This window comes from Pantherophis guttatus, chromosome 3 (genome assembly GCF_059756535.1).
Source record: "Pantherophis guttatus breed Tessera chromosome 3, ASM5975653v1, whole genome shotgun sequence".
NCBI classification, from domain to species: Eukaryota; Metazoa; Chordata; class Lepidosauria; order Squamata; family Colubridae; genus Pantherophis; species Pantherophis guttatus.
Genome location: NC_142065.1, coordinates 63593560 through 63617645, shown reverse-complemented (window position 1 = coordinate 63617645; position 24086 = coordinate 63593560). Strand labels below are relative to the sequence as shown.

Sequence of the window (24086 nt, the reverse complement as noted above, 5' to 3'; positions counted from 1 at the left end):
ATAATGAGTGACACAGAAACTAAATTTAGTAAATTTCCCCAGAAGTAGAGCCATTCACAAATGTGATTATATTGTGGATCACCAAGAAATGTTTCATTTTGCTTCAGTTTCTTTCACTGTTTTGCAATTCCCATCCTAGGGGACAGTTCATTCATTTCCCATTGATCTGGAACATTGCAAAGTCATTAAATATTCACCAGCGCTGACTAGGAGGGACTTTAACCTAAGGAAATTAAATTTTAAATATTAGGCAATACCCAAAGGTGATAAAGTAAGAGTGTTTGAGTGCATGTAAATTTTATTTTGAGTGAAAAATGATTTTATTATCTGCTGCTAAACTCTGTGGGCTTAATAACAAAATTGTAACATTGGCATATGAAATATAATTTGATTAGAAGCTTATCTAAATCTGCATACACTTTGTAGATGGGGCAAAAAAGAGATTGGAATAACATATTCCCCTCAAGTGGCAGGACTGTAATGGCAATTTTAATAAAACAATTACAGATAATCCTCAAGTTCTGATCATAATTGAGCCCTGCAATTACGTATGTCGTGGGTTATCATGTCACCTGACACAATTTTACATTTTTTGCAGCAGTTGTTAAGTGAACCCATTGATCACTGTGGGGTGATTTTTGCCAGAAACTGGAAGTTAAACGCCAGTTTCTGGCAAAAATGGTTGATCACAGTCATGTGACTATGGGGTCCTGCAAATAGCCATAAATGCAGGCTTGTTGTTGAGTGCCCAAAATGTGATCATGGGGGTAGGATGGCCATCAGAATTTTGGAACTGGGTGAAAAGTAGTTTATATTTACTATATAATACCTATATTGCAGATTTATTTATATAAATATAAGTCAAATTTATATCCCTCCTATCTCACCTAAGTGACTGAGCAGTTATGACTGCATTAAAATAATTCTATCCAAATGTTAAGGCTGCAAAGCTGAAGAGTTCTAAAAGCAAGGTTATCAAGTGCAATGCTCATGTCTTTGAGGTTTGATTGACAGCTGCAGATGATTTTGAAAACTGCCATGAGTTTGGCACAAAGGAAGCAGGATGAGCTTAGTGGTGTGGCGCAGCTGGCTTAGTACACTTGTTCCTTTGAGACAAAAGGTGATACGTTGCCTCCTGCAAAACAAAAAACAAAAAACCTGAGATTGAACAGCCATCAATATTGACTTTAGTGTGTGTGTCAGAAGATTATCTCAGTTGCAATCATCTGACTTTCATTTAGGAGCTTAAGTTAGCTTACATAATGCTCCATTCTCCTATTTTTATCCTGTTATAATCCTATTAGATGCATTGGGCTGGGAGGAAGTGCTTGGTCCAAATCATCTGATGAGTTTTTATGGCTGAGATAGGACTAGAATCTTTCCACACCTAATCCAGCACCTTAACCCCGATACTCTAGTGGTTGTCATGAGGTCAGTGCAAGATGGGCTATTCCAAATACACAACTCTGACATCCAACACTGGGAAAGCCCCTGCCCCTTCTGCTGCTTTCTTAACTATGCTTCATTGCAAAGCCACCATTGTTACAGCCAGTAATGCAGCTAGCTGTAAAAATGAAGAATTGGCGAGAGGTGCAGTTAACATGCAAACAGTAGTAACGTGACAGTAGGTGTGCAACATTAGAAGCCTGAAGGGATAATCATGGCAATGCAGGCTCCAGAATGAATGGTTTCTTCTCATCAGCTGATTGCTACTCAATTTAAGTCTGCAGTGAGCTGAACATGAACTGACATCTAATCTGTGTGATTAACAGTAGATTGGCAAGCATTTCTTACTCTCAGTTGTCTAATAATAGCAACAGTCAAAATGTTTTTTTTTTCTCTCCCTCTCTTATAAATGAAATTACAGACACAGCATGTTCCTTATGTCCACCAACCTTAGCTGTTCTTTTTTATGTAGCCGGCTTGCTTGGTGAACGGGAGAATGCAGGTGAAGGACAGAGTAAATCCAACAAGCCTAAAGATTGTGTGACCCTGCCTTAAAAAACCAGAAACAACTGCATTGGGCCTTACGGAGAAATTGCTCTGTTTGTAAAATAGCTGCATGGATTCTTACAAGAATATTTTTTCCAGAAACTATTTGAAAAGAATAATTAGACGCACTGATCAATTTATGAGAATTTACACTTGGCTACTAATTTTATTGTATTTATTTCATTTAGGAATTTATCATCTGTTAATAAATACCCATTCACAAAAGCGGATCCTCTCCTCCTCCCTCATTTCTGGTTGGTGTTGCAATTTCTCTTAATTGAAAGCCACAGCTTAAATATCAAGCTTTATGCCCATTAAATGTATTTCCTAAATGAGTTGTGACAAAAGACATCTTGATTTATTGGATGTGCAATTCAAGAAGGCAAATACAATTCTCTGTTAGCCAAATTCTGTTTTTGTTTTTTTTTAAAGCCAACTTGACAATTTTTGCATTGTTCCCAATCGGCAGGAATATCCTCAATTAAATTAAATTAAATTAATATATTTGTAATATAGTCTAGATTCTATCTTTCATCGATCAGAGCCACCATATTAATATGAGATTAGTCTCTTATTCGAAGGTCCTAAATTAGCAACATTTTTTTCCCCAAATCTTTGCAGCTAAAGTAACTATGTATAGACAGCAAAGTTCACTGTAAGGATGGACTACGGATTTTATTTTACTTTCATAGTAAACAAGGTGCGCTTCCTATAAAGAAAGTCAGATTTTTTTAAAAAAAATAGCTGAGCCCTCAGCTGGCCACACAATACATGACGTTGTATCTTCAGATCTGTAGCTACTACAGATGTGTAGCTACACATCTGTAGTAGCTACACATCTGTGGCTGCTTTAAAAAATTAAATGTTGGAATTTCTAACGTGAGAATATAGTCAGTAAAAAGACTTAAACATATCTAGTTTATTTTTACGAAGATAATATAAATGATTATCCTTTAGTTTTTCAGATGACTGATTAAATATCCGTCACTGACATTACAGTGTACCCAACTGAGTTTTTACCTATAAAACTCAGTATTAGTTATACTGGGAGAAAAGAGATGCTCTGGAATAATTGGAAGAACCAGTTTGAAGTATCTTCTTTTATCTTCACTACAAGGATTGTCCTTTTGATAAATTGAAAGTGGATTATAAAGCATAGATTTCTGTGATTGATTGATTGATTGATTGATTGATTGATTTAGCATGTGTAGCTTCATGTCATTATATCTAACTGCACCGGGTTTATCAGAAGGCATCATTTGGGTAAAGAAGTTAGAACTTTGGAAATGCATTGTTGCTTTTAAAAAGCTCCACCAAGGAGTAAGCGATAAAGCAAGTATAAATGCATGCTTAATGTCATTTCCGGTTGTTATAATAAAATCTAAGAATATAAGCTATATACTTTCCCCTTATTAGACATACATAATGTGAACTGTAAATAATAGAAATAATATTATGCAAATGTAGGCTGAAGATTTGTAGTAAAAATAGAAATAGGAAAATGTGCTACAAGATGGCATGTACTGGTAATAACATATAGCATACTGTATAATAACCATGTGGCAACTATGTGTTGCTAAATGGAGCATATATCTGAGGAAATCCTTTCAAATAAACTGAATTTGTACATTAAAATATGAAGCTGGTCTCGCTCTCTCGCTGTCCCTCCCTACTTCCTTTATATGCTAAATTTTACTTCGGTTTTCCTCCAATCTGGTTCCCTCTGATGCTTTAGACCAGGGGTCCCCAAACCTCTGTCCACAGACTGTGACTGATCCACAACCTGTTGGGAACCGGGCCATGCAAGTGGCAGGCGAGTGTACAAAGCTCGTGCAAAACCATCCCCTCCTCCAGCCACTGCTGGTCCAAGGAAGTAAAAAGGTTGGGGAGCGCTGCTTTAGACTATGATTCCCAACACTTTTCATACTGAGCATGTTGCCTGGGGCAATGGGAATTGTAGTCTAAAGCCCAGCTAAGTTAAAGAACAAGAATTTCTAGGCAAATCAATAATAATTACGAATGTAATCAAATGTGCTCCTGCAGACTGTTGGTGGGGTATTGCATAAGTAACACTCCACTGAACATAGAGAATTATTATGTCAGTGAAAAGGCTAAATTGTATCTATTCCTGCAGATTTGGTTTTGACTTTGAAGGGATGTATTTACTCTCCTTTAGTTCTTTTTTTTTTTTTTTCATATTATGATGTGCTAAAATGAAAAGTGCTCTTGTAGCTTTTTGTTACGTGTCAGTTGTATGCTATAAAATAGTATCCAAATGCTTGTATCAGCCCTCTAATGCATTTATACAGTTCTTAACTAAGGAGAGCAGTAAAAAGCCTGATGGTATTGCTTCTGTAGGTGTAATAAATACTACGTTTATTTTGAAGTGGAGGTGTTGCTAAATGTGGCTGCATTATTACATACATACGTACGTACATACATACATACATACATACATACATACATATATATATATATATATATATATATATATATATAAAAGATTCCGTATAACATATGGAAGTTTAACACACTTTATGATCAGGGAATCTAATGTGACTAGAAATACTTCTATCAAAATCAATAAGCTACTTGGCTACAAGTATTTGCAAAATATTAGAGTAAGCATGTAAGTTTTTACCATGGAGAAATAAAGCTATGAATTTTATAATGATGGTTGACAAGTATAGTAGTTGACAGAGAACTGAGATATTACGAGGCAAGCTGTATTCTTTTTTGCATAAAGGTATATAGCAGTTAGACTCTTTACTGTCATTCCCTTGGTCCAGATATCATACAGTCCATACAAACTATGAAAAGCTGATCATAGAATTTTTTTTATCTAGAAGTTTTTTTTTGAGGGGGGGTACCTTTGAATCAGGGTTAAATCCTGCTGGTACTGCCTGTTTCTTGGGGTAATCTACTCTTTGTCAAAAGACATTCTCAATGAAATATTCTTGAATTTTGGATTGACTTCATTAATCAGGAATGGCCTCTCTGGACAGAAGGAGATTAAGGAGCCTTGGTGGAGCAGCGGATTAAAGTGCCTTTAAATAGCACTTAGCTGCCTGCAATTACTGCAAATTCAAATCTCACCAGGCTCAAGGTTGACTCAGCTTTCCATCCTTTCGAGGTAGGTAAAATGAGGACCCAGATTGTGGGGGCAATAAGCTGACTTTGTATAAAAAAGAACACCGTTTAGGGAGGGACCGAAAGCCCTACTAAGCAGGTATATACATAAGTATGAAGGCTATTGCTTAATGCATTATAAGCCGCCCTGAGTCTCCAGAGAAGGTTGGTATATAAATCAAACCAATAAATAAATAAATAAATAAATAAAATGTTATAACAGCTTTTTCTTCCATCCAAGCTGTCCTTCCAACAATATGAGCCTCTAGAGCTAAAACATATTTTGCATTTTGCTTATTCTCTAGCCTACTTTTTCACTTGTTCTTTGTTCATGTCTCCTTATGTGCTTTTTGGTTCTGAATAATACAGGAAGTTCTCGATTTACAACCATTGGTTTACCGATTGTTTAAAGTTACAGTGGCACTGGAAAAAAAGTGACTTACAACTGATCCTTGCCCTTACGACTGTTACAACATCCCCCCTGGTCACATGATAAAAAATTTGGGCAATTGGCATGTATTTATGACGGTAGTAGCCAGGGTCATGTGACTGCCATTTGCGTCCTTCCCAGGCAGTTTCTGACAAGCAAGGTTATTAGGGAAAGCCAGATTTGCTTAACAACCATGTGATTCACTGAACAATTGCAGTGAGTCTTTTAACAAAGTGTCACCAAAAAGGCTGTAAAATTGGGCACAACTCATTTAATAACTGCCTTGCTTTACAGTGGGAATTCTGATCTTAGTTGTGGTCATATGTTGAGGGCTACCTGTATTTTGTCCTGTCTCATTTGGTTCCTTGCTCATAGCTCCCTTTAGATGTCGTGCATTAGCCAATCAGACCTTGCAAGGGTTTCATCTCACTTTCTGCCATATTAACAGAAATCTTCCTATATAATTCTGATACATGTGCCAAAAATCAACAACAGTAACTTAATGAAATGTCCTAGGTAAATATCTGAAAATTAAATTGATCAAGTTCTTAATTATGTAGGAGGGGAACTGCAAAGGGGTTGATCTATTATCCAAGATCCATATTTAGAGACCAAAATCAATGAAATTTAAGCTGTACAGCATTTAATTATAGGTTTTAGCAGTGCATCTACTTAAATATAGTTAAATAAAGATTCAACCCAACATTTTACAGATTTAGATTGTAAGAAGATTTTTAGATTTTTATTTTCTATAAAACCCATTCTATGCAAAAGTTTATACATAAAAAATAATGCAATGTAAGAGGTAATACAATTGCTTCATCTATTCCTGGATTCAACAGCACATTAATTTATTCATTAATGATACTGTAAGAGAACCATTTGAAATTTCTTTTTAAAAAGTCCATTAAGAAATCTTTGTCACCCATAACTATTCAATTTATAAAAGGCCATTCCTTGCATATTTCATTTATAACCCAGTAACATAGCTACTGTAGATATTGTTAAAAGGATTAAAACCCTGCAGTAGTAAAATTTATGGTGCCCTTGTATACATTTTCTATAACGTTATAACAGAAGTGGGGAACAATGGCCCTTTATGGCTTGTGGACTTCAACTCCCAGACTTCCTGAGCCAGTAGGAATTTTAGACTTTTCAGACAATAACTTTTGCATACTCCTCTGATTTAATCTGATGAATTTTCTGTAATTTCTATGGAGAAAACTTTTTTGACTGAGAAGGCCAGATTAAGAATCCCTTTGCAAAATATATCTGCATAATAACTTTTTAGCCTGCAAAAATTTTGGCCTCCACTAATTAAGACATCTTGTTTAAAATCCCCATGTGGCTTTCACAAATAATTTAAAAGGAAGATGAACTGTCAGTTTTTCCTCTCTAAACAACCAAGTCCTGCTTATAATACACTGATTATGAAAGATTTAAATCTATCTCACCTTATGTTGCTGATTTTTTTAAAATAAGGAAGGAGGTATTTATAGAACTTTTGTATTATTTATAAAACAGCATCAGGAACCGTAGACATCAACGATGCAAATTCAAGTGAACCTGAAATGAATACAAATTATTTACTAATTTCTAGAGAAAATGTTCCATAACTCATTGTATATAAACATTTGAATAACAAATTCAAATAAATTCAGAAAGTGCCTAATCTAAGAACACTAGGATCTTAGTTATTATTATTATGATTATTATTGTGTTATAATTTCATTTATAAAGTTATAATTTCATTTATAGGTTTTTCCTATAAAGTGAACGGACTTAATGTACAGCTAGCTGCCCTTTAGGAATAAGTATCTAAATCCTGGACAAATTGAGAGGCTGGTACACTTCTCCTAGGGTTCAAGAGAGGAGTCTTCAGAAAAAGGAAATAGTTGGCCCTTTATTACCATTTCTAAATGACAATATCATTTTTTTCTGAATATATTTATGGTAGCTTCCAATGTTTTAATATTGCTGAAATTTCATTAATCTCTCTAGCTGGAGATGTGATGATGAATAAAAACAGTGTAAAGGAGTTACAAAACATAGGCTATTATACTGTGTCAAAGAAGAAAATGAGACAGAGTTTAGGGAGGGGGCGGGGGAGAAGGGAGGGATGTCCAGGAAAGAAGTAGCAAAACGTATAGAAGAGAGAGAATAAATCGGACTTTGAGGCTTTGTTTCTGAAGATTGGTTGTAGCTGGGGGAAGCAGTAGAGAAGATAATAGGATGATTTCACACATGGTATTTTAGATACTTAAGCGTGCTCAGATACAGTATTTTAAACAGTGTCTCTTTCCAATGCTGACAGTGCAGCTTCTAAACTCAGATGCTGTTTTTAAGAGTGATACCTGATGTTATTATGCAGGTAGGACATTTTCTATCTATGGACTCATTATAAAGGGGGTGGGGGAATGAAGAGTCCATCAAGTTGAGCTCAATTCATACTCACACGTCTATTTTTACTTGGAAAATTTAAGAAATCATTTGTTATTGCCTTCTTCCAGAATATTTTTTTAAAAAATTCCCACTCTATTCTGTTGCCTTGGGATTACTAGCGAATCTCTCATCTGAGTACTAACCAGATTAGATCCTGTTTAGCTTTTCTGAGATCAAGGCTAATTGCTAGACCTTGGTGCAGTTGTTATTAAAGCTAGTTGTCAGCTACATACCTAGTCATAGCAGAATGATAAGCTTCATTTCAGGACCAGGGCCAGTTCCCTAGAAAAATTGTAGTCTAAATAACTAGGCAAGGACTTCAACAGTTGAAATAGCTCAGCTATTTTTAATAGCCTGAATAAGTCCATAACTATACTTTCTTCACTGACCACATTTTTTACTGATAATTGATGACTTAAAATATTACTTATAAAGTTCACCTTAATGCTACCGGTATATAGTTAGCATAATTATACAATTTAAATATAGTTTTGAATATATATCAGCAGATACTAAAACATAAATGAACATGTAATAGAATTATGTGTAGAGTTACAAATAATGATTTGAAATGATGCTAGCGCATTCCATGTTTATCTATATATAACATAAAAGGAAGTTTGCAGTCTTGATAATGTGTAATTAATATCTACACCATAATATAATGGTATAACAATGTTCTATTCCTTTCCGCACTTGAAATGAGTCAATGTCAATGTGAGCCTTTTGGAGCATTTGTTTGAACATGTAAATGGGTGAAAACAGGAAAAATGAATAGTTCACCCTTATATTATTATTATTATTATTATTATTATTATTATTATTATTATTATCCATGTATCAAGCACAAAGTCTAAAAGAAAATTTCACTTACATTTGTTTTGAATGGAAAAACTTATGTTCAAAAGTTTTGTACTTAAGCCAGGATTTAAATACAAAATGTTCTGGGTGACAACAGTAGCTCTATTTACACTTAAACCAATGCGAATGTAGTTCCTGTTCAGGTCTCTCAGCTGAACTTTTGGAAACTAGGGAAAGATGCAAACAGCTATGCACATGCTCTCTTATTTTGACCCTTTGAACTTTTCAAGGAAAATTGAAAGTATTCAAGTAAAACATGTTTCGGTTTTCCTGACATATTCATTTGGTTTCCTTTTCCTAACAAGACTTTTTGAAAGAGTAATTAGCAGTAATTTTCCAGCATGCACCACAATAAAACATAGTCCATCCAGCAACTGTTCAGCTATAGTGATGGCATGTGCAAATGACCTTGGGAGGCAGAAGAAAGGACTGCAGTCTAGGCAACAGTCTGAAAAGAGAGAGAGCTCTGTCTGCAGGTGGGGGGAAGCTTGAGAAGCATTTCAGAAGGGCCCCTCATTAGTTTTCCATAGACTGAAAAGAGAGGAGGGGCTCTTGCAAGATTCTGTTTAATGTCCCCTTACTTCAAAGTAATGATACTCCTGGTAGTGTTTTTTGTCTGGACTGCCTTGAAGGCTAATACCAATATTATATATAAAACTGAAATTCCTGTAATACCAGTCATGTCGGATAGGATTTTCTGTGATTTGTAACCCAGCATACCTGGAGGGCATCAGTTTGAAGAACACAGAGCCCATTTGAAATAATTCCCATCAGGATGTAACAGCCAGTTCTTTTATATGAGAATCATTATGCTGCACACACTTGCAATAGATTTATGTATGCATGAAGAAAAATCAATTTTCCTTATGCTATCACTGAAGTTGGATAAAAAGAGATTGGATGTCTCAGTTGTGAACATCAAGAAGACAAAGCCAAGAGTTCTCTCCCATAAACTTGGAGGGATAAAAGAACTGAGAAGGTTTAACAATTTTTTTTAAAAAAAATCTGATTTCAGTGAGTAAGTTTTCCTAGGTGCAAATAAATGCTAGGAGATACAATAAAGAAACCAATTTACTTCTTACAGAATACAGAATAAGACATTGCAGGTCTTCTAATCCAACCCCCTCCTCAAGCAGGTGACCCTATACCATTGCAGACAAGTGGCTGTCCGCTCTGTGTTTAGTTTTAGGATATATGTTACTCTGTACAGTATAGCAGAATAGATCCTTATACTGTCATCCTCAAAAGCTGTAAGTAACATCTCTTTCTATAACCAGACCATTATTATAGAAATAGAAAAAGTTCAAAGCTAAAACAAGTTATACCATTGGAATAAAGCTTTTTTCTCTTTTGATCAAGAGAAGGACTTAATAAGAAGTGCTCCTTGAATTCTTTAAAGGGCATAATTAATTCTTATATTTTATAGTGGCTAAGTATATATTAATTATAGAGACACTCTGAAGCAGCTGTGTCCTTGATGAATGTCAAAACGATTGCAGCAATGGAAAGTTGGGTAATTAATTCGATGAATATTTATGATGGATTTCACAGGTACTAGCTATTCTTGCATGTGTAGATAGCCCTGAATGTATAATATTTCATAATAGTTATGAATGGATTGACAGCTGTGTAGTGTGTACTGGGTTTATAATTCAGTTTGTATATCTATTCTTACCTACTATACATAATCTGGAATATTTATGTTCCAGAATCATCTGTCCAATTCTAATTATCTCAGTCACCAAAAGCCAGAATTTCTTAGTACATATCAAAACAATGGCATTTAATTGAGTCCAAAGCTGTATATAAATACTTTCTGTTCACAGGAGGATTGTTTTATACCATATATTGTATAAGAAAGGCGGGTGTGATGACTCAGTGGTTAAAGACCCTAAGCTTGTCAGTTGGAAAGCTGAGGGTCCAGGTTCAAGACCCAAGCGCTGTGTGACAGGATGAGCTCCCATTATTTGCTCCAGCTCCTGCCCATCTTGCAGTTTTATCTACTCACATGCAAATGTGAGTAGATAAATAGGTACCACTTTGATGGGAAGGTCACAGCATTCTGTATGCCTCAGCGTATAGTCATGCTGGCCACATGACCACAGAAGTGTCTTCGGACAACACTAGCTTTCTCAGCTAAGAAACAGAGATGACCATGCCCCTAAAGTCAGACATGACTGGGCAGTGGAAACTTTTACCTTTATATGAGAAAAGCATTCCAAACAAAGTAACAGAAAACTCAAATAGATGTCTGTTTTTTGTAAATGTTAATGCTTGCTGAAGCTTGATAACTGGTGTACATTTTACCTATTTCAGTTGTTCTGTCTCCATCTCATGCACACACACAAACAGACAGCCAGGTGTTAATGAATCAAACACTCAGGAATTCCTTTAAGATAACAGTCTTGGCAGCGAACCATGAACTGCCTACCAAGAGATTTTACTCACTAAGGGAGGTTTTTTCTCCTCAGTCCGATATACCAAATTAATTCCACAAAGCAAAGAATTGTCAAAATCCAGTCCGAAGAAATCCAAAAAGAGATTCTAACAGGGTTCTAGAAACACGATATGACTTCCGAGCTCTTCAATTTGTCCGTCACAAGGCCTGAATAGCTGACACACCCCCTTTTATCCCTTGTGGGGTGTGGTCCAATGACTCAGATCAATCTCTGGCCCGCCCACGCCTCTTTCTCTGCTGCGCGCACTTATCCTTCCGACGCTGTCTGGGATCCAGCCAAAACTCATCCCCCTCGCTCTCTATCTGCAGCTGCTCCGAAGTGCCTTGCTCCTGGCATATCTTTTGGCCTCCAGAGGAAACCTGAGTCATTGCCAGAGAGGAGGGTCCTGGAGAGGGAGGCCTTGCCAAATCCTCTCCTTCACCTTCTGAGTCCTCTCCCTCTGTTAGGACAGGCTCGGGGGTTGGAGTCACAACATCAGTTCTGTATAAAAGGTCGGACAGAAATGACAGCTATTTATCTTATGTCTACTCTATTGTACTTCTCCAATCAGTAAAATCCAAAAAAATTTAGTGGAGGTGACCCTAAGATTAACTTGCTCTGACAAACTCTCTAATGGAAAGAATTCTTCCATCAGCGGAAAGAACCTTTGGATCCAATCCAGCAAGGCTGTTTGTCATATTTGAAAGGTTCGCAACAAGATGCAGTATGTGAATAGGACAGGGTAACACAACTGCTGTTTATTCACATAAATGAAAGCTATGTATTTTTGTAATTTTGTGTATTTAAGAGTTGGCAAACTCTTAAAAGTTAATGCTTGTGAGAATTCAAATATTATACCAGTGTAGTGTATTACATCTATTTGGACTTGAACCAAAGGTATTAGTTTGAGGTCTTTTCTCAGCTGTAAACTATTATTGGAGAATAGAAGCCTTTGAAATGAGGATTTACAGAAGATTAATTAAAATATCCTGGGCCAAACTTGCATGATATGAGAAATACAAGGAGAAATAGATTGTGAATACCATCAGGAAAAGGAAATTGGAATATTTTCAACACAGGCAATGAAAAATATCAACTACTTCAATGGTGGGACAGATTCAGGCACTATATCAATGGAAGGCTATGTGTTTGTGTGTGTGTGTGTGTGTGTGTGTGTGTGTGTGTGTGTGTGTATATATATATATATATATATGCATGCATATTCTTTCTAGCCAGGTTTTACCTACGTAAACTTAGTTGTTCTACAGCCCTAGGTTCTGTGAAATCTCATTCACAAGTTTCTGGGCCTTTTTTCTGCTGACAAACATATATATATGTCTTCTTAAATATTCACAGGTGTGCATATGCAAAAAATTAAAATCTCAGGTGTTTTCCCGCATCATTGTAAATAAGTTGGTTAAAATATTTAAAATCCTGGTTAAAATCCCAGTTTAAAATCTTCTAAAAATCCTTACAGAGCACTCTGCAAGGTCCTTTAAAACCTCAGCTAAAATCCTACCAGTGACTTTAAAAGTTTTTCTTATAGCAACGTTTCGACAGGCTCACAACCCTGTCATCTTCAGGCTCTGTTTCATTTAGAAGCTATGGGTTCTCTGTTGCGAGGTCGGAGTTGTCGCTTATCTATATTTGCTGCTGCTGACGTGTGCTGGCTAGCCTGCAACTCTGTGTCCCGATTGGAGGACAGCAGTTTTTCTTCCTGCTTCCTCATCCTAGCTGCTTGGCTTCGTGTTACAGGCCCAGCTTTCTCAGATTCTCTATTATTATCTATCTGCTGTAGAGGGGAAAGGATTCTGGTAGGCATCACAGCACCCTTGATTGTTAGTTGAGATCTCAGCCTGTCTTCTGGCTCGATCCGCTCTCTCTTCTTATTGCTAGCCACCCTCTGCAAAGCGGGAAGAATTCTGGCAGGCCTTGCAACTCCACTGGTTGCTTGAATAACATGCACCCGAAGATAAAGTTCACTATAGAAATGGAGAAGGAAAATCAACTCCCATTCCTAGATGTACTAATATATAAGAGAACTGGTGGCACCCTAGGACACAGTGTTTACCAAAAGAAGACACATACAAATCGTTACCTGAACGCACACTCACACCATCATCCCTCACAAATAAGTTCAGTGGCAAAAACTTTAATCACTAGAACTAAACGTCTAGCAGATGAGGCACATGTACAAACAGAGCTTAAGACCTTCACAGAAGTATTAATGGAAAATGGGTTCCACGAAAATAGAATTAGAACTATAATCCAGCAAGGGACAGTAGGACAGAGCAAAACCCAAGAAGAAGAACAGAATATGGGAACTGCCATCCTGCCCTATATAAAAGGGACCACCGATAAAATTAGTAAGATATTATGGAAACAAAAAATAAAAACAGTGTTCCGTACAGATACAAAAATATCGATGATGGTGAGAAGCCCTAAGGATAAAATTGAGTTGGAAAACCAGGGGATATACAAAGTGCCAGGTGCCTCCTGTCAGTCATCTTATATTGGACAGACAAATAGACGAATAAGTGTGCGTTTAGAAGAACATAAAAATGCAGTGAGGAAAGAAGAGCAAACTTCTTCTTTGGTACAACACATGAAAGCCACGGGACACAATATTGATTTTAATAAAACCAGAACAGTGGCGAAAGAGGAACATCTCAACAAAAGAATAATCAGGGAGGCCATCGAAATTGAAAAGAGGCCGCAGAATATGAACAGACGAGACGACGCCTCTAGGTTATCAAGTATTTGGGGACCTGCACTGAGAGAAACTCGAGTGTTAATATCAGAAGAGAGGCAGAGATTCCAACAAGCAACCAGTGATGTTGCAAGGCCTACCAGAATTCTTCCCACTCTGCAGAGGGTGGCTAGCAATAGGGAGAGAGAGTGGATCGAGCCAGAAGACAGGCTGAGATCTCAACTAACAATCAAGGGTGCTGTGATGCCTACCAGAATCCTTTCCCCTCTACAGCAGACAGATAATAATAGAGAATCTGAGAAAGCTGGGCCTGTAACACGAAGCCAAGCAGCTAGGATGAGGAAGCAGGAAGAAAAACTGCTGTCCTCCAATCGGGACACAGAGTTGCAGGCTAGCCAGCACACGTCAGCAGCAGCAAATATAGATAAGCGACAGCTCCGACCTCGTAACAGAGAACCCATAGCTTCTAAATGAAACAGAGCCTGAAGATGACAGGGTTGTGAGCCTGTCGAAACGTTGCTATAAGAAAAACTTTTAAAGTCACTGGTAGGATTTTAGCTGAGGTTTTAAAGGACCTTGCAGAGTGCTCTGTAAGGATTTTTAGAAGATTTTAAGATGGGATTTTAACCAGGATTTTAAATATTTTAACCAACTTATTTACAATGATGCGGGAAAACACCTGAGATTTTAATTTTTTGCATATATTGTTTGAAAAAAACTATATTTTGTTAGAAACATACTTTTTTACAGTTAATAATATAAAAGTACTCAGAACAACAAGTAGCATTTGTGATTGTCAATCCCCAGTAGGAGAAGAAAGTAAAAGTATTAAAAGATTTGTTTTATACCATACTTCCTTCTCATTAGTTATCTTGGCCAATAATGAACTTTCAAGGCCCACGGGCCAGATCTGTCCCATGTGGTGTTTAGATCTGCCCGGCGGGCCCATCCTGGAAACAGTGAAGGACCAGCCTATGGTGCCTCTGCCAGTGAAAATGGAGCTCGGTGGGCGGGGCTCCATTTTTGCTGGCAGAGGGCTGCAGGAGGCCGTTGTGGCCAAAAACAGAGCCTCGACACGTGATGTCAAGCTGGCCACACCCACCCTGGCCATGCCCCCTGGCCCCCGAGGTCAAACACAACTCTGATGCAACCCTCAATGCAATCACGTTTGACACCCCTGCCTTAGCTTATGTTACAAGCTGATCATAACAATAAAGTGAGGAAAATTCTGTATGCACTGAAAAGATATGATAAATAATATGATAAATATGAATCTGATAAATAAGGAATCTATAGCATGGAAGTGAGCAAATTTAGCATGGATGCAATGTGAGGTTTCTTTCAGTCTGGAAGGACCTCCACTCAGCAGAATTCCTATAATTACCACATCAGTTACTATATTATAACATTTTTTGTGTTCCTTAAATATTTTATAGCTAGGGAATTTGTTTCTATTCTCAGACCATCACTCTAAGTCAATTAGCTGAGTTAGCGGTTCCTCTGTCCTTCCCAATGTGATTCTGTCTTTGATCATCTGTGCTCTTCTCAACCACATTCCAGAATACTTAACTTACACAGACCTCACTATGGTATCTGCTTGGATTTAATAATCACCTCAAAATACCTCTAACTTTTCCAGAATATGTAGAATCAACTTTTCTCACACGGGGGGATTTTTAAAAATAATTTTTGGGATGGTTCCCTTTGACTCACAACTGAGCTTAATCATATGAATTTTATGGGTCTGAACAAAAGTTTGAAAATACAGAAATAAACAGTAAAGGAAATATCCAATGCTATTTTCTTTTTAAGAATCTGCAGTGTTCTGAAATAGCAATAGCGCTTAGACTTATATACCACTTCATAGTGGCTATCTATAAAGATAGCCCCCTCTAGGCGGTTTACAGTGTCAGCATATTGCCCCCAACAATCTGGGTTCTCATTTTACTGACCTTGGAAGGATGGGGGAGTCAACCTTGAGCTGCTCAGAATTGAACTCCTGGAGTGAGCTAGTCTGCATTACTGCATTTTAACCACTGTGCCACCACAGCTCTTAAGAAAATTGTAGCATTTATATATATATATAATTTGTAGTTTCACCTTAATGAATTTTAAGATGTATAAACTGAGACATTGTATTTAACTATTCTTTTTTACTATTCCACAGTTTTGCATTATTTAAGTAAGATGGCAGGCACCTTTACTTTGCAGGCACCTGATAAATAGAGAAAAGTGGGAATACTCCTCTTGGTATCAATATCTGATAATGGTTTGAAGACAGTTTGAGTTCTAGAAAAGACAAATCTAAACTTAATATCATCATCTTCCTCCTCCTCCTCCTCCTCCTCCTCCTCCTCCTCCTCCTCCTCCTCTTCTTCTTCTTCCCCTTCCCCTTCCCTTTCTTCCTAAGTAATAAGAGATTGGAGATGGAGGTATGTTTTCTTGAACATATGGTTCATGAAGGGGCAAGTGGCATTATGGAAGTTTTAATCCACATAAGTCTGTGATTTGCCAGCAGGTTTATTGGTGGAAACAGACTTTGTCCCATCTGCATGTCATAAGTATCCAAAAGTTTGGCCATGGGTTTTTGTTTTTTTTTTAAGTTTACTTCCTGATAGTTCTTATTGTCAGGGTTCTTTTATCACTTGAGGCTATTTACCTAAAGTTAAATTATCATTTACATAATGGCATTAACACTTCTTGAGATCAATTCCACTTTCATAATTGTCTGAACAATATGTTCATTAAGAAGGGTGGACTTAATGGAAAAGAACATCTAATCCCACATTCTGTACTTCCTCTCTAAAATATAGGGATTCATTTCCTAAGAGGATAATTAAATGTGCAACTTATATATAAGCACAGTCACTGATCTTTTCAGTCAGGCCAAAGGGATGGAGAGATAAACTGCTGTTTCATAATCATAGAAAGTCATTATTTGGAAAAGAAAAACACACACAAGTGCTATCCATGCAGTCTTCTTCAGACTTCCCTATGAAGCATTTGTTGAAATGCTTACTGAACAGCTTAATGAATGAGATCTTTTCTACACAAGAGGAGCATCTGTGTATCACAGCATAATTGAAATCACATACTCTATTTCTAATTACAACTTTCCGAGTGTTCATTCACCAGGCTTATGTGTGGTCTGTGTTCGTTCAGCTGTGAATGAAACATTTCACATGCAAAGTATTTCTGAGAACACTGGCATAAAGTCTGGTGAACCACTGGGATAGTTCAGGAACAAGCTGGTGCCATCCTTGTTTTGAAAACCCAAAGAATGCCTTTTAAGTCCATTTCATCAGCAGTCTCTTCCTTTTTGATGAGTTGATTTAAATTCCTGGTTCTGTTGTGTGTGACCTCTGGATCATCTTTATGTCAGAGGTGAATGCAAAACATCTGAAGAAGGCAGGCTACATTTGAGAGGTTCTCTCTTTGAAACCTGAAAGTCTTTGTGAATTGAACCCTTAAGACCTGTGTCAGTATTTCATTGCTCACATGAATTAGATTTTAATGCCCTGATTTTGTTCTGAGTTTGGTGTACCCCACCCAGATTGAGATTGGGGTAAACTATAAATATTATAAAATAAATATTGAGAAGGATTGCTTCCAGTAACTCAACATGTAGTACAGAATCATAAAATTGGAGGATTTATAAGCTCAATAGGCTAATTGCCCTTCACTGCAAAAAATCCAAAAGTAGAACACCCTAACAGATGGCCACCATCTGAATAGCTGCTGTTCTTACTGCTAAAACAGGTATCACAATACTCAACCTGCTACTAATCTGCTGCTACTGATTCTGTCTTTTTGCCTCTAAAATAAGTCTTGAGTATTTGAGGAACACTCTCTTCTAACTCTTTCCTCTCTAAACTATACAATATTCTTTCTATAGTACAGGTATACGTTTTCTAGATTAGTTTACTCCTTAATGATTCTTCCCTGAAATTATTCCTGTTTTATCATTTAGAGATTAAACTAATGCATAATTTAAGTGATGAAATAAACTATGCTACTTGTGATGTGGAAATGATATTATTAATGCAATGTAACATCAATTAGGTTTTTTAAGTGTGTGTGTGTGTGTGTGTTGAATGAACTATGTGAAGCCATGAACAGTATTTTTTTTGTGCTTGTAATTTGAATCATTATTATCCCTTTCTTCTGTTGTTGGGATTTTTATTAATAGAAAATGATCGCAACTCCTCCTTCACCAGATAATTTTAAGTTGGCTATGTATTTCCTAGCTATCTTGACACTTTCCTGCTTTCTTGCTTTAGATAGATTGGGAAAGATATTTTTATTGCAACTCTCAGCTTTCCATATCAGACTTTAGCTGTGTTTTAGTTTTCTTAATACTGCCTATGGACATTCTAAATCAGTGATGGCTAACCTTTTTGCCATCGCGTGCCAGGAGCGGGGGGGATGGGGAGGAGGTCACATACATGCATGCCCACACCCATAATTCTATGCGCCCTGCCCACACATATGCGCGCGCGACCTCCCTGCTCCGCCTTGGTCCTGGCACTGTGGGCCCGGTAGGCCCGTTTTTCTCTCTCCCCAGGTTCCAGAGCCTTTCTAGGAGCTTGGAGGCTGGAAACAGCCTGTTTGCTGGCTTCCCAGAAGGCCCAAAAATGAGCTGAGCTCGCGTGCCCACCAATATGGCTACGTGCCATAGGTTCGCCATCATGGTTCTAAATCATCCAGATCCTCTAAATCTTGCCCCAAAGGTACTTTTTCCAAAGGAAACTGAGCTTTCTTTGTTTTTTCCTTTGAAAATGTTCGGTTCTTCAGAACTGAAGAAGCTTCTTGGATGAGAAGCGAAATGTTTTCAGAGGAAAAAAAACCAAGAAAGACCGGTTGTTTTTTGGGAAAATCACCTTTGGGACTTTATTAATACCATCCCTACAGATCTGGACTATTGGTTTTGCTTGTCCTTAATGACTTCTAATGCATCCCTTTCTTATACAAGCCTCTCTTTATTTCTTCTCAACCTTGTGTTGTTTTCTTTTTCTTATTGGCAACCAAGTTGTTTTCATTTTGTTTTATTGGTGCCCACAAGACAAGTGTTTTTATCTCAGTTCTTCTGAGAATACAATTAAACAATTCCTTCTGTTCATTTCACTCTAGAACATACTACTAGCAGTTGCTTGAAGTTCAGCAGTATTTAAAAAGAGTTAAGAAATGAATGAGGCATTTCCAAAATGGAATTACTCTGTATGTTGTCGATCCTTTAGAGATTAATTGTCTAATCCCTTGAAGATTTTAGTCTAATCTTGTATTCTGGGAAGGGGGGAAAATCTCCACTTCGTAGAACTCTTTTCTGGGCACTTATGATGTTAGAGATGCTAATGTTTCATGATTGTCCAAAAGTTCCCTAGCCCAAATATTGAATGAATTAGTGAGCACCAGCGATGTCACTAGTATTGAAATCTAGCTGGATTATTGATGAGCCTAATTCATGAATTTAAATCCTTACTAGTCTCAAAGGATTATATTAGACAGTGTGTAAATCCAGTGCCTCTGAAAACAGTGGGGAACCTGAACTGGAATCCCATGATTTCAGTAGGAATTAAGTACTATTCACAGAGTTTCACTGGCTTCAATCCCAAGGGTATAAGAATCATATGTTGTGCAATAGGATGGATTATATTTATTTATTTATTTATTTATTTATTTAATTGAATTTCTATACTGCCCTTCTCCCGAAGGACTCAGGGTGGTGTACAGCCAAAAATAAAACCATGACAAAATAAAAATTAAAAGCAATTTAAAACAATTAAATAAATTGGCCAAAAAACTCTTAAAACAACCCATTAAAATAGTAAAATATTATTATTATTTAGGCCAGCCCTGCTTGTTGGAATAATAATGTTTTTAGGGCGCGACGAAAGGTACGAAGGTCATGAATCCTACGAATCTCCAGGGGCAGCTCTTTCCAGAGGGTAGGGGCCCCCACAGAGAATGCTCTCCCCCTGGGGATCGTCAGCCAACATTGCCCAGCCGACGGCACCCGGAGATGCTGCTATATATGTAGCTGCTAATGCCTGAGGCTGAATTAGCAGTTTACACATAACATTTGTGAGAAACCTTGGATCTTCTTAGTATACTGTTTCATATTTTATAAGAAATTGAACAATAGGGAATCTTAAAGCAGGGATAGTGGTAAGCAGGCCTTCTTGTTCAAAATAACATTTCCACAAAAATAGACCTTGTTTCATGCTCTCGGAAACCGTCTAGTCTGTTATTGAAAGATTGAAAAGATCTGCAGGTTTCCCACAAGAAGTAGGGACTGATTTTTATTTTTTTGCATGCCCCTAGAGCACCTGTATGGTGAGAACCCGACAAATGGTCATGTGAAAGTCAATGTCTGTTATCTAGCCATTCCCTTGAATATATATGTATATATATAATGCTTCTGTGCCTGAAAGGCTCAGCAGTAGCACAAGAGGAAGCCAAGCAATGGGGCGCCAGTTAGGCTCAACAATTTTAATGAAAGAATTTGTCCTGTTGGGGTGTAAAGAAACCAAGAATGAATGGGCCATTGGTTGTGGCAAGTCAATGGACTCGTCTTGCTTGTCTTCCCTCTTGTCTCTGTATAAATAAAGCATTGTTGTCCATCCTTGGCATTTGTGCCTCATGGTGATAAATTGGTCTTGATGTGTCTGACATTTTAACCAAGTCTTTTTAATGGTCTGTTTTTGAAAGACTCTGTTTTCCCTATGTTTTGCACCAACATAAACCTTGACACCACTCCCTGTCATTTATCAGGTTAACCCTTTCTTTATCCTAGGTTCGGGGAAACTCAAACTGCAAGTTGTTAAGCCACAAAAAAAGATGAAAGTGATGGAAGCAAGAATTGCTAAGTAGACGTAATTTGCACCTGCAGCTGAGTTTTTATTTGCAGCCTGCTGTTGATATTGATCAACATTTGCTTCCAGTTGAAACATTAACAAATGGATGGCCTTTTTCCTAGAACTTTTTTGCACTGATTTGTCATTTGTTAACTGTAATTTTTCTTCTTAACTCTGTATCTCAAAATGCAACTTAAAAGGCCAAAATTAAAATAAAGCAGAGTAGCCTTTAACTCCTTGCCTATTGGCAGCTTCTATGTGTTAGTTAATTATTCAGTTTTGTGTAGTTGTTGAGATATGATGGAAAAGCCCATTTGCGCATGCTTCCCTCTCCACTCAATTGCAACTAAGAGGGTTTTGTCCTGTGTTTTGTAAGCAACTTTGAGTGCCTGCCAAAGAGGCATGAAAATCAGATAAATGAATATTTTCCATCCAATTATTGCATCACAGCCTAATTATAGTACTCCTAGTTCCAGAATTGAAATCCTAGAATTTAAGCCTGCTGTGTGGAGGACACTAGTCTGGAGAAAAAATTCTCTGCCTCATTGAAATGATTAATCTCATGTCTTTTTTATAAAGAGAGTATACTTCTCAAATAATGTCAGAAGACCTCTTTATTATTTTCCCCAGTTGCAGTCTCTTACTGTACTCTGTTTTGGGAAAGTTTCAAACTAATGTGTATAAAAATAAAATGTAGTTGTTAAACTAAGGGAAAAACGTCTATAGCTGGAGGCACTAGTTAGAGTGTCATCAATATACCTATCTACCATATACATATATAATATACAATACATACAATAGCATACCACAGACCTGTATACTGCATGAGTCAGAAAGAAGGCTAAGAAAATATCTACAGACCTCTCACATCCTGGACAATTCCTCCCTTGGGACGCCGCTATAGTGCATTGCATGCCAAAACAACTAGACACAAGAGACTGGTTTTTTTTCTAATACCATCACTCTGCTGAACACCTAATTCCCACGTGTCTATTTACCTATGTAGTATGGCTGTATTACTTTTACCCTTCTCGTCTGTTCTACTATATTCTCTTACTGGTATCACCATCACCATCATCATTGTTATTATTATTATTATTTTGTTTTGCATGTACATTGAGAGCATATGCATCAGAGGCAAATTCCTTGTGTGTCTAATCACACTTGACCAATAAAGTATTCTATTCCAATATAAAATGTTAGTGGTGCCATCTTTATGACAGCTGATCAGATTTAAGTTGGTAATATATGTTTCTACCTAGTTAAGTATCCCAAACATAAAAATGAATACCTGAAAAAGAGAATGCAATTAGGGGACAGTTGGGATAATTGGAGAAATATTAAATATTGCTTTCCAGTATTCGGAATTTTCATATTTTTGCATATACAAAATTAAGGCATTTCTGCATCTGAAACTGCAGTCTTTATTAGCTTTCCTGAAGTGAGGTCCATTAAAATAAGCTGGACTTACTTCCAAGAAAATTTATTAGATTATTGTTTGTAAGCAGTCATTGGCTTCAGGGTTATCCTTATCAGTGCTCTAAAATATGTATTAAGTAAACATCCTCCATAAATTTGTTCACCATGTCAAACACTACACTTTGTATTTCCTACATTATTAATATTGTCTTATATTATTTATTTATAGATTGTAAAGTGAATGTGAGGCTTATTCCAAGGCAATTTTGGGTGTATTTCCATTTTGTTTTCTAAATTTTGTATTCTCCTCCACAGAAAAAAAGAACACACACAACCCCGGTGGGAGGGGGTATATTTATATTCCCAGTTGATGCAGTCCAAAGAAAAGTTTAGCTTTGTTCATGTATTCTGTAGAGTTTCTAAAATTTATAGAATAGAATAACAGAGTTGGAAGGGACCTTAGAGGTCTTCTAGTCCAACCCACTGCTTAGGCAGGAAACCCTACACCACTTCAGACAAATGGTTATCCAACATTCAGACAAATGGTTATCCAATTTCTTTTCTCTTTTTTTAAGAAAAAAGGATGGACTCTCCAGTTTTAGGGCCATCAAAGAAATTATTATATTATCAAGATATGACAGCACATATGCAAATAAGAGTAAATATTTTACCATAAAAATACTACACAGAAAGCCAATTTCAATGAATTGATCAAATAAGCAGCTTCCCTAAATTATCTTCCTCTCTTTGAAAAAAAAGTCAGAAATACATTTTGTAATTTTTTTACTCCAGTTGTATGTGGGTCAGTGAGTTTAAGCAGTATTATTTTCTAATTTATGAATAGTTCCTTCATGAAAAAAAACTGAATCTATGCAGATGCACTATTAGTGGTGCATAATATCTTGGATAAATTTATTTTCTGTAACTTTATTTGAAGCTTTCAGAGATATGAGGGAGAAAAAGAAATCCAATTTTTTTCAGAACTATTATAAATAATGTTTACATTTGTAAAAGTCAAAGCAATGCTGGATGGGATACAATATATTCTTGGCCTGGGTAACTTTAACTGTGTTCCGTTTGTTTGTTTTTGTAGCCAAACAAGTATGTCTAGCTGAAAAAATTAGCTGTGGAGACTCCAGCAATAAATGCATTCCTGCGTCTTGGAAATGTGATGGAGAAAAAGACTGTGAAAGTGGAATTGATGAAGCTGGTTGCACTAACAGTAAGTGTAAAAACCTAGTAAGATATGCTTGCTAGTCTAGTGCCCATACTCCACATTCTTTCCCTCCTATCTTTCTTCTCTATGTTATTTGCTCTGTATAACTGTATTGTGTGGTGCATCAAATTGCTTTATCCTATTAGATTTCCTGAAAAGAGAGGAAGTAAAATTCATACTAACATTGGACAGATAGCATATTGCCCTGCATTATGCTTCATTTTGACTTCTTTCTTATTTAGCATGATTTGCTAAGAGAGATCAGTAAATAAGCCATGGATAGTCTGGCAGAGTTTGAAAAACCTGTTTTATTTTTGTCTTAGTGTTTTCAAATGTGGCTTACAATGTTGTGTAGGCAGGCCTCATGGCTTATTTCCAGGTTTGGTTTTGTGTTCTGTCCCAGCTTTTAACATATCCAAAGATACAAAGATAGAAATACTAAAAATAGATGGGCCAAAAAAACTAATGTATTTAACAAACCATGGTTAAAGCAAACTGTAGCTTAATATGCAGGTCCCATGAATACCTCTTTTTGGTTCATAATGTAGGTGCCTTTGGGATAGTTGTTAACTCCAGAAACATTGCTTATACAATC

At 36.8% G+C, this 24086-nt stretch overlaps 1 protein-coding gene and 1 long non-coding RNA gene across 3 annotated transcripts in view; one reads left to right on the top strand and one right to left on the bottom strand.

The window, feature by feature from the left end:
• Window positions 1-24086, top strand: part of LRP8 (LDL receptor related protein 8) — a 217842-nt gene that overhangs the window by 139515 nt on the left and 54241 nt on the right. For both annotated transcript variants that reach the window (XM_034415108.2, XM_087889738.1), the window contains exon 4: window positions 23369-23497. In XM_034415108.2, the coding sequence (XP_034270999.1) occupies window positions 23369-23497 (129 nt within the window). The remainder of the gene's footprint in view (window positions 1-23368; window positions 23498-24086) is intronic.
• On the bottom strand, window positions 814-11381 carry LOC117664248 (uncharacterized). Its single transcript, XR_004590974.3, has 3 exons — window positions 11303-11381; window positions 7006-7117; window positions 814-1135 (listed from the first exon to the last, which is right to left on the bottom strand). It is a non-coding gene; the product is annotated as an uncharacterized LOC117664248 (long non-coding RNA).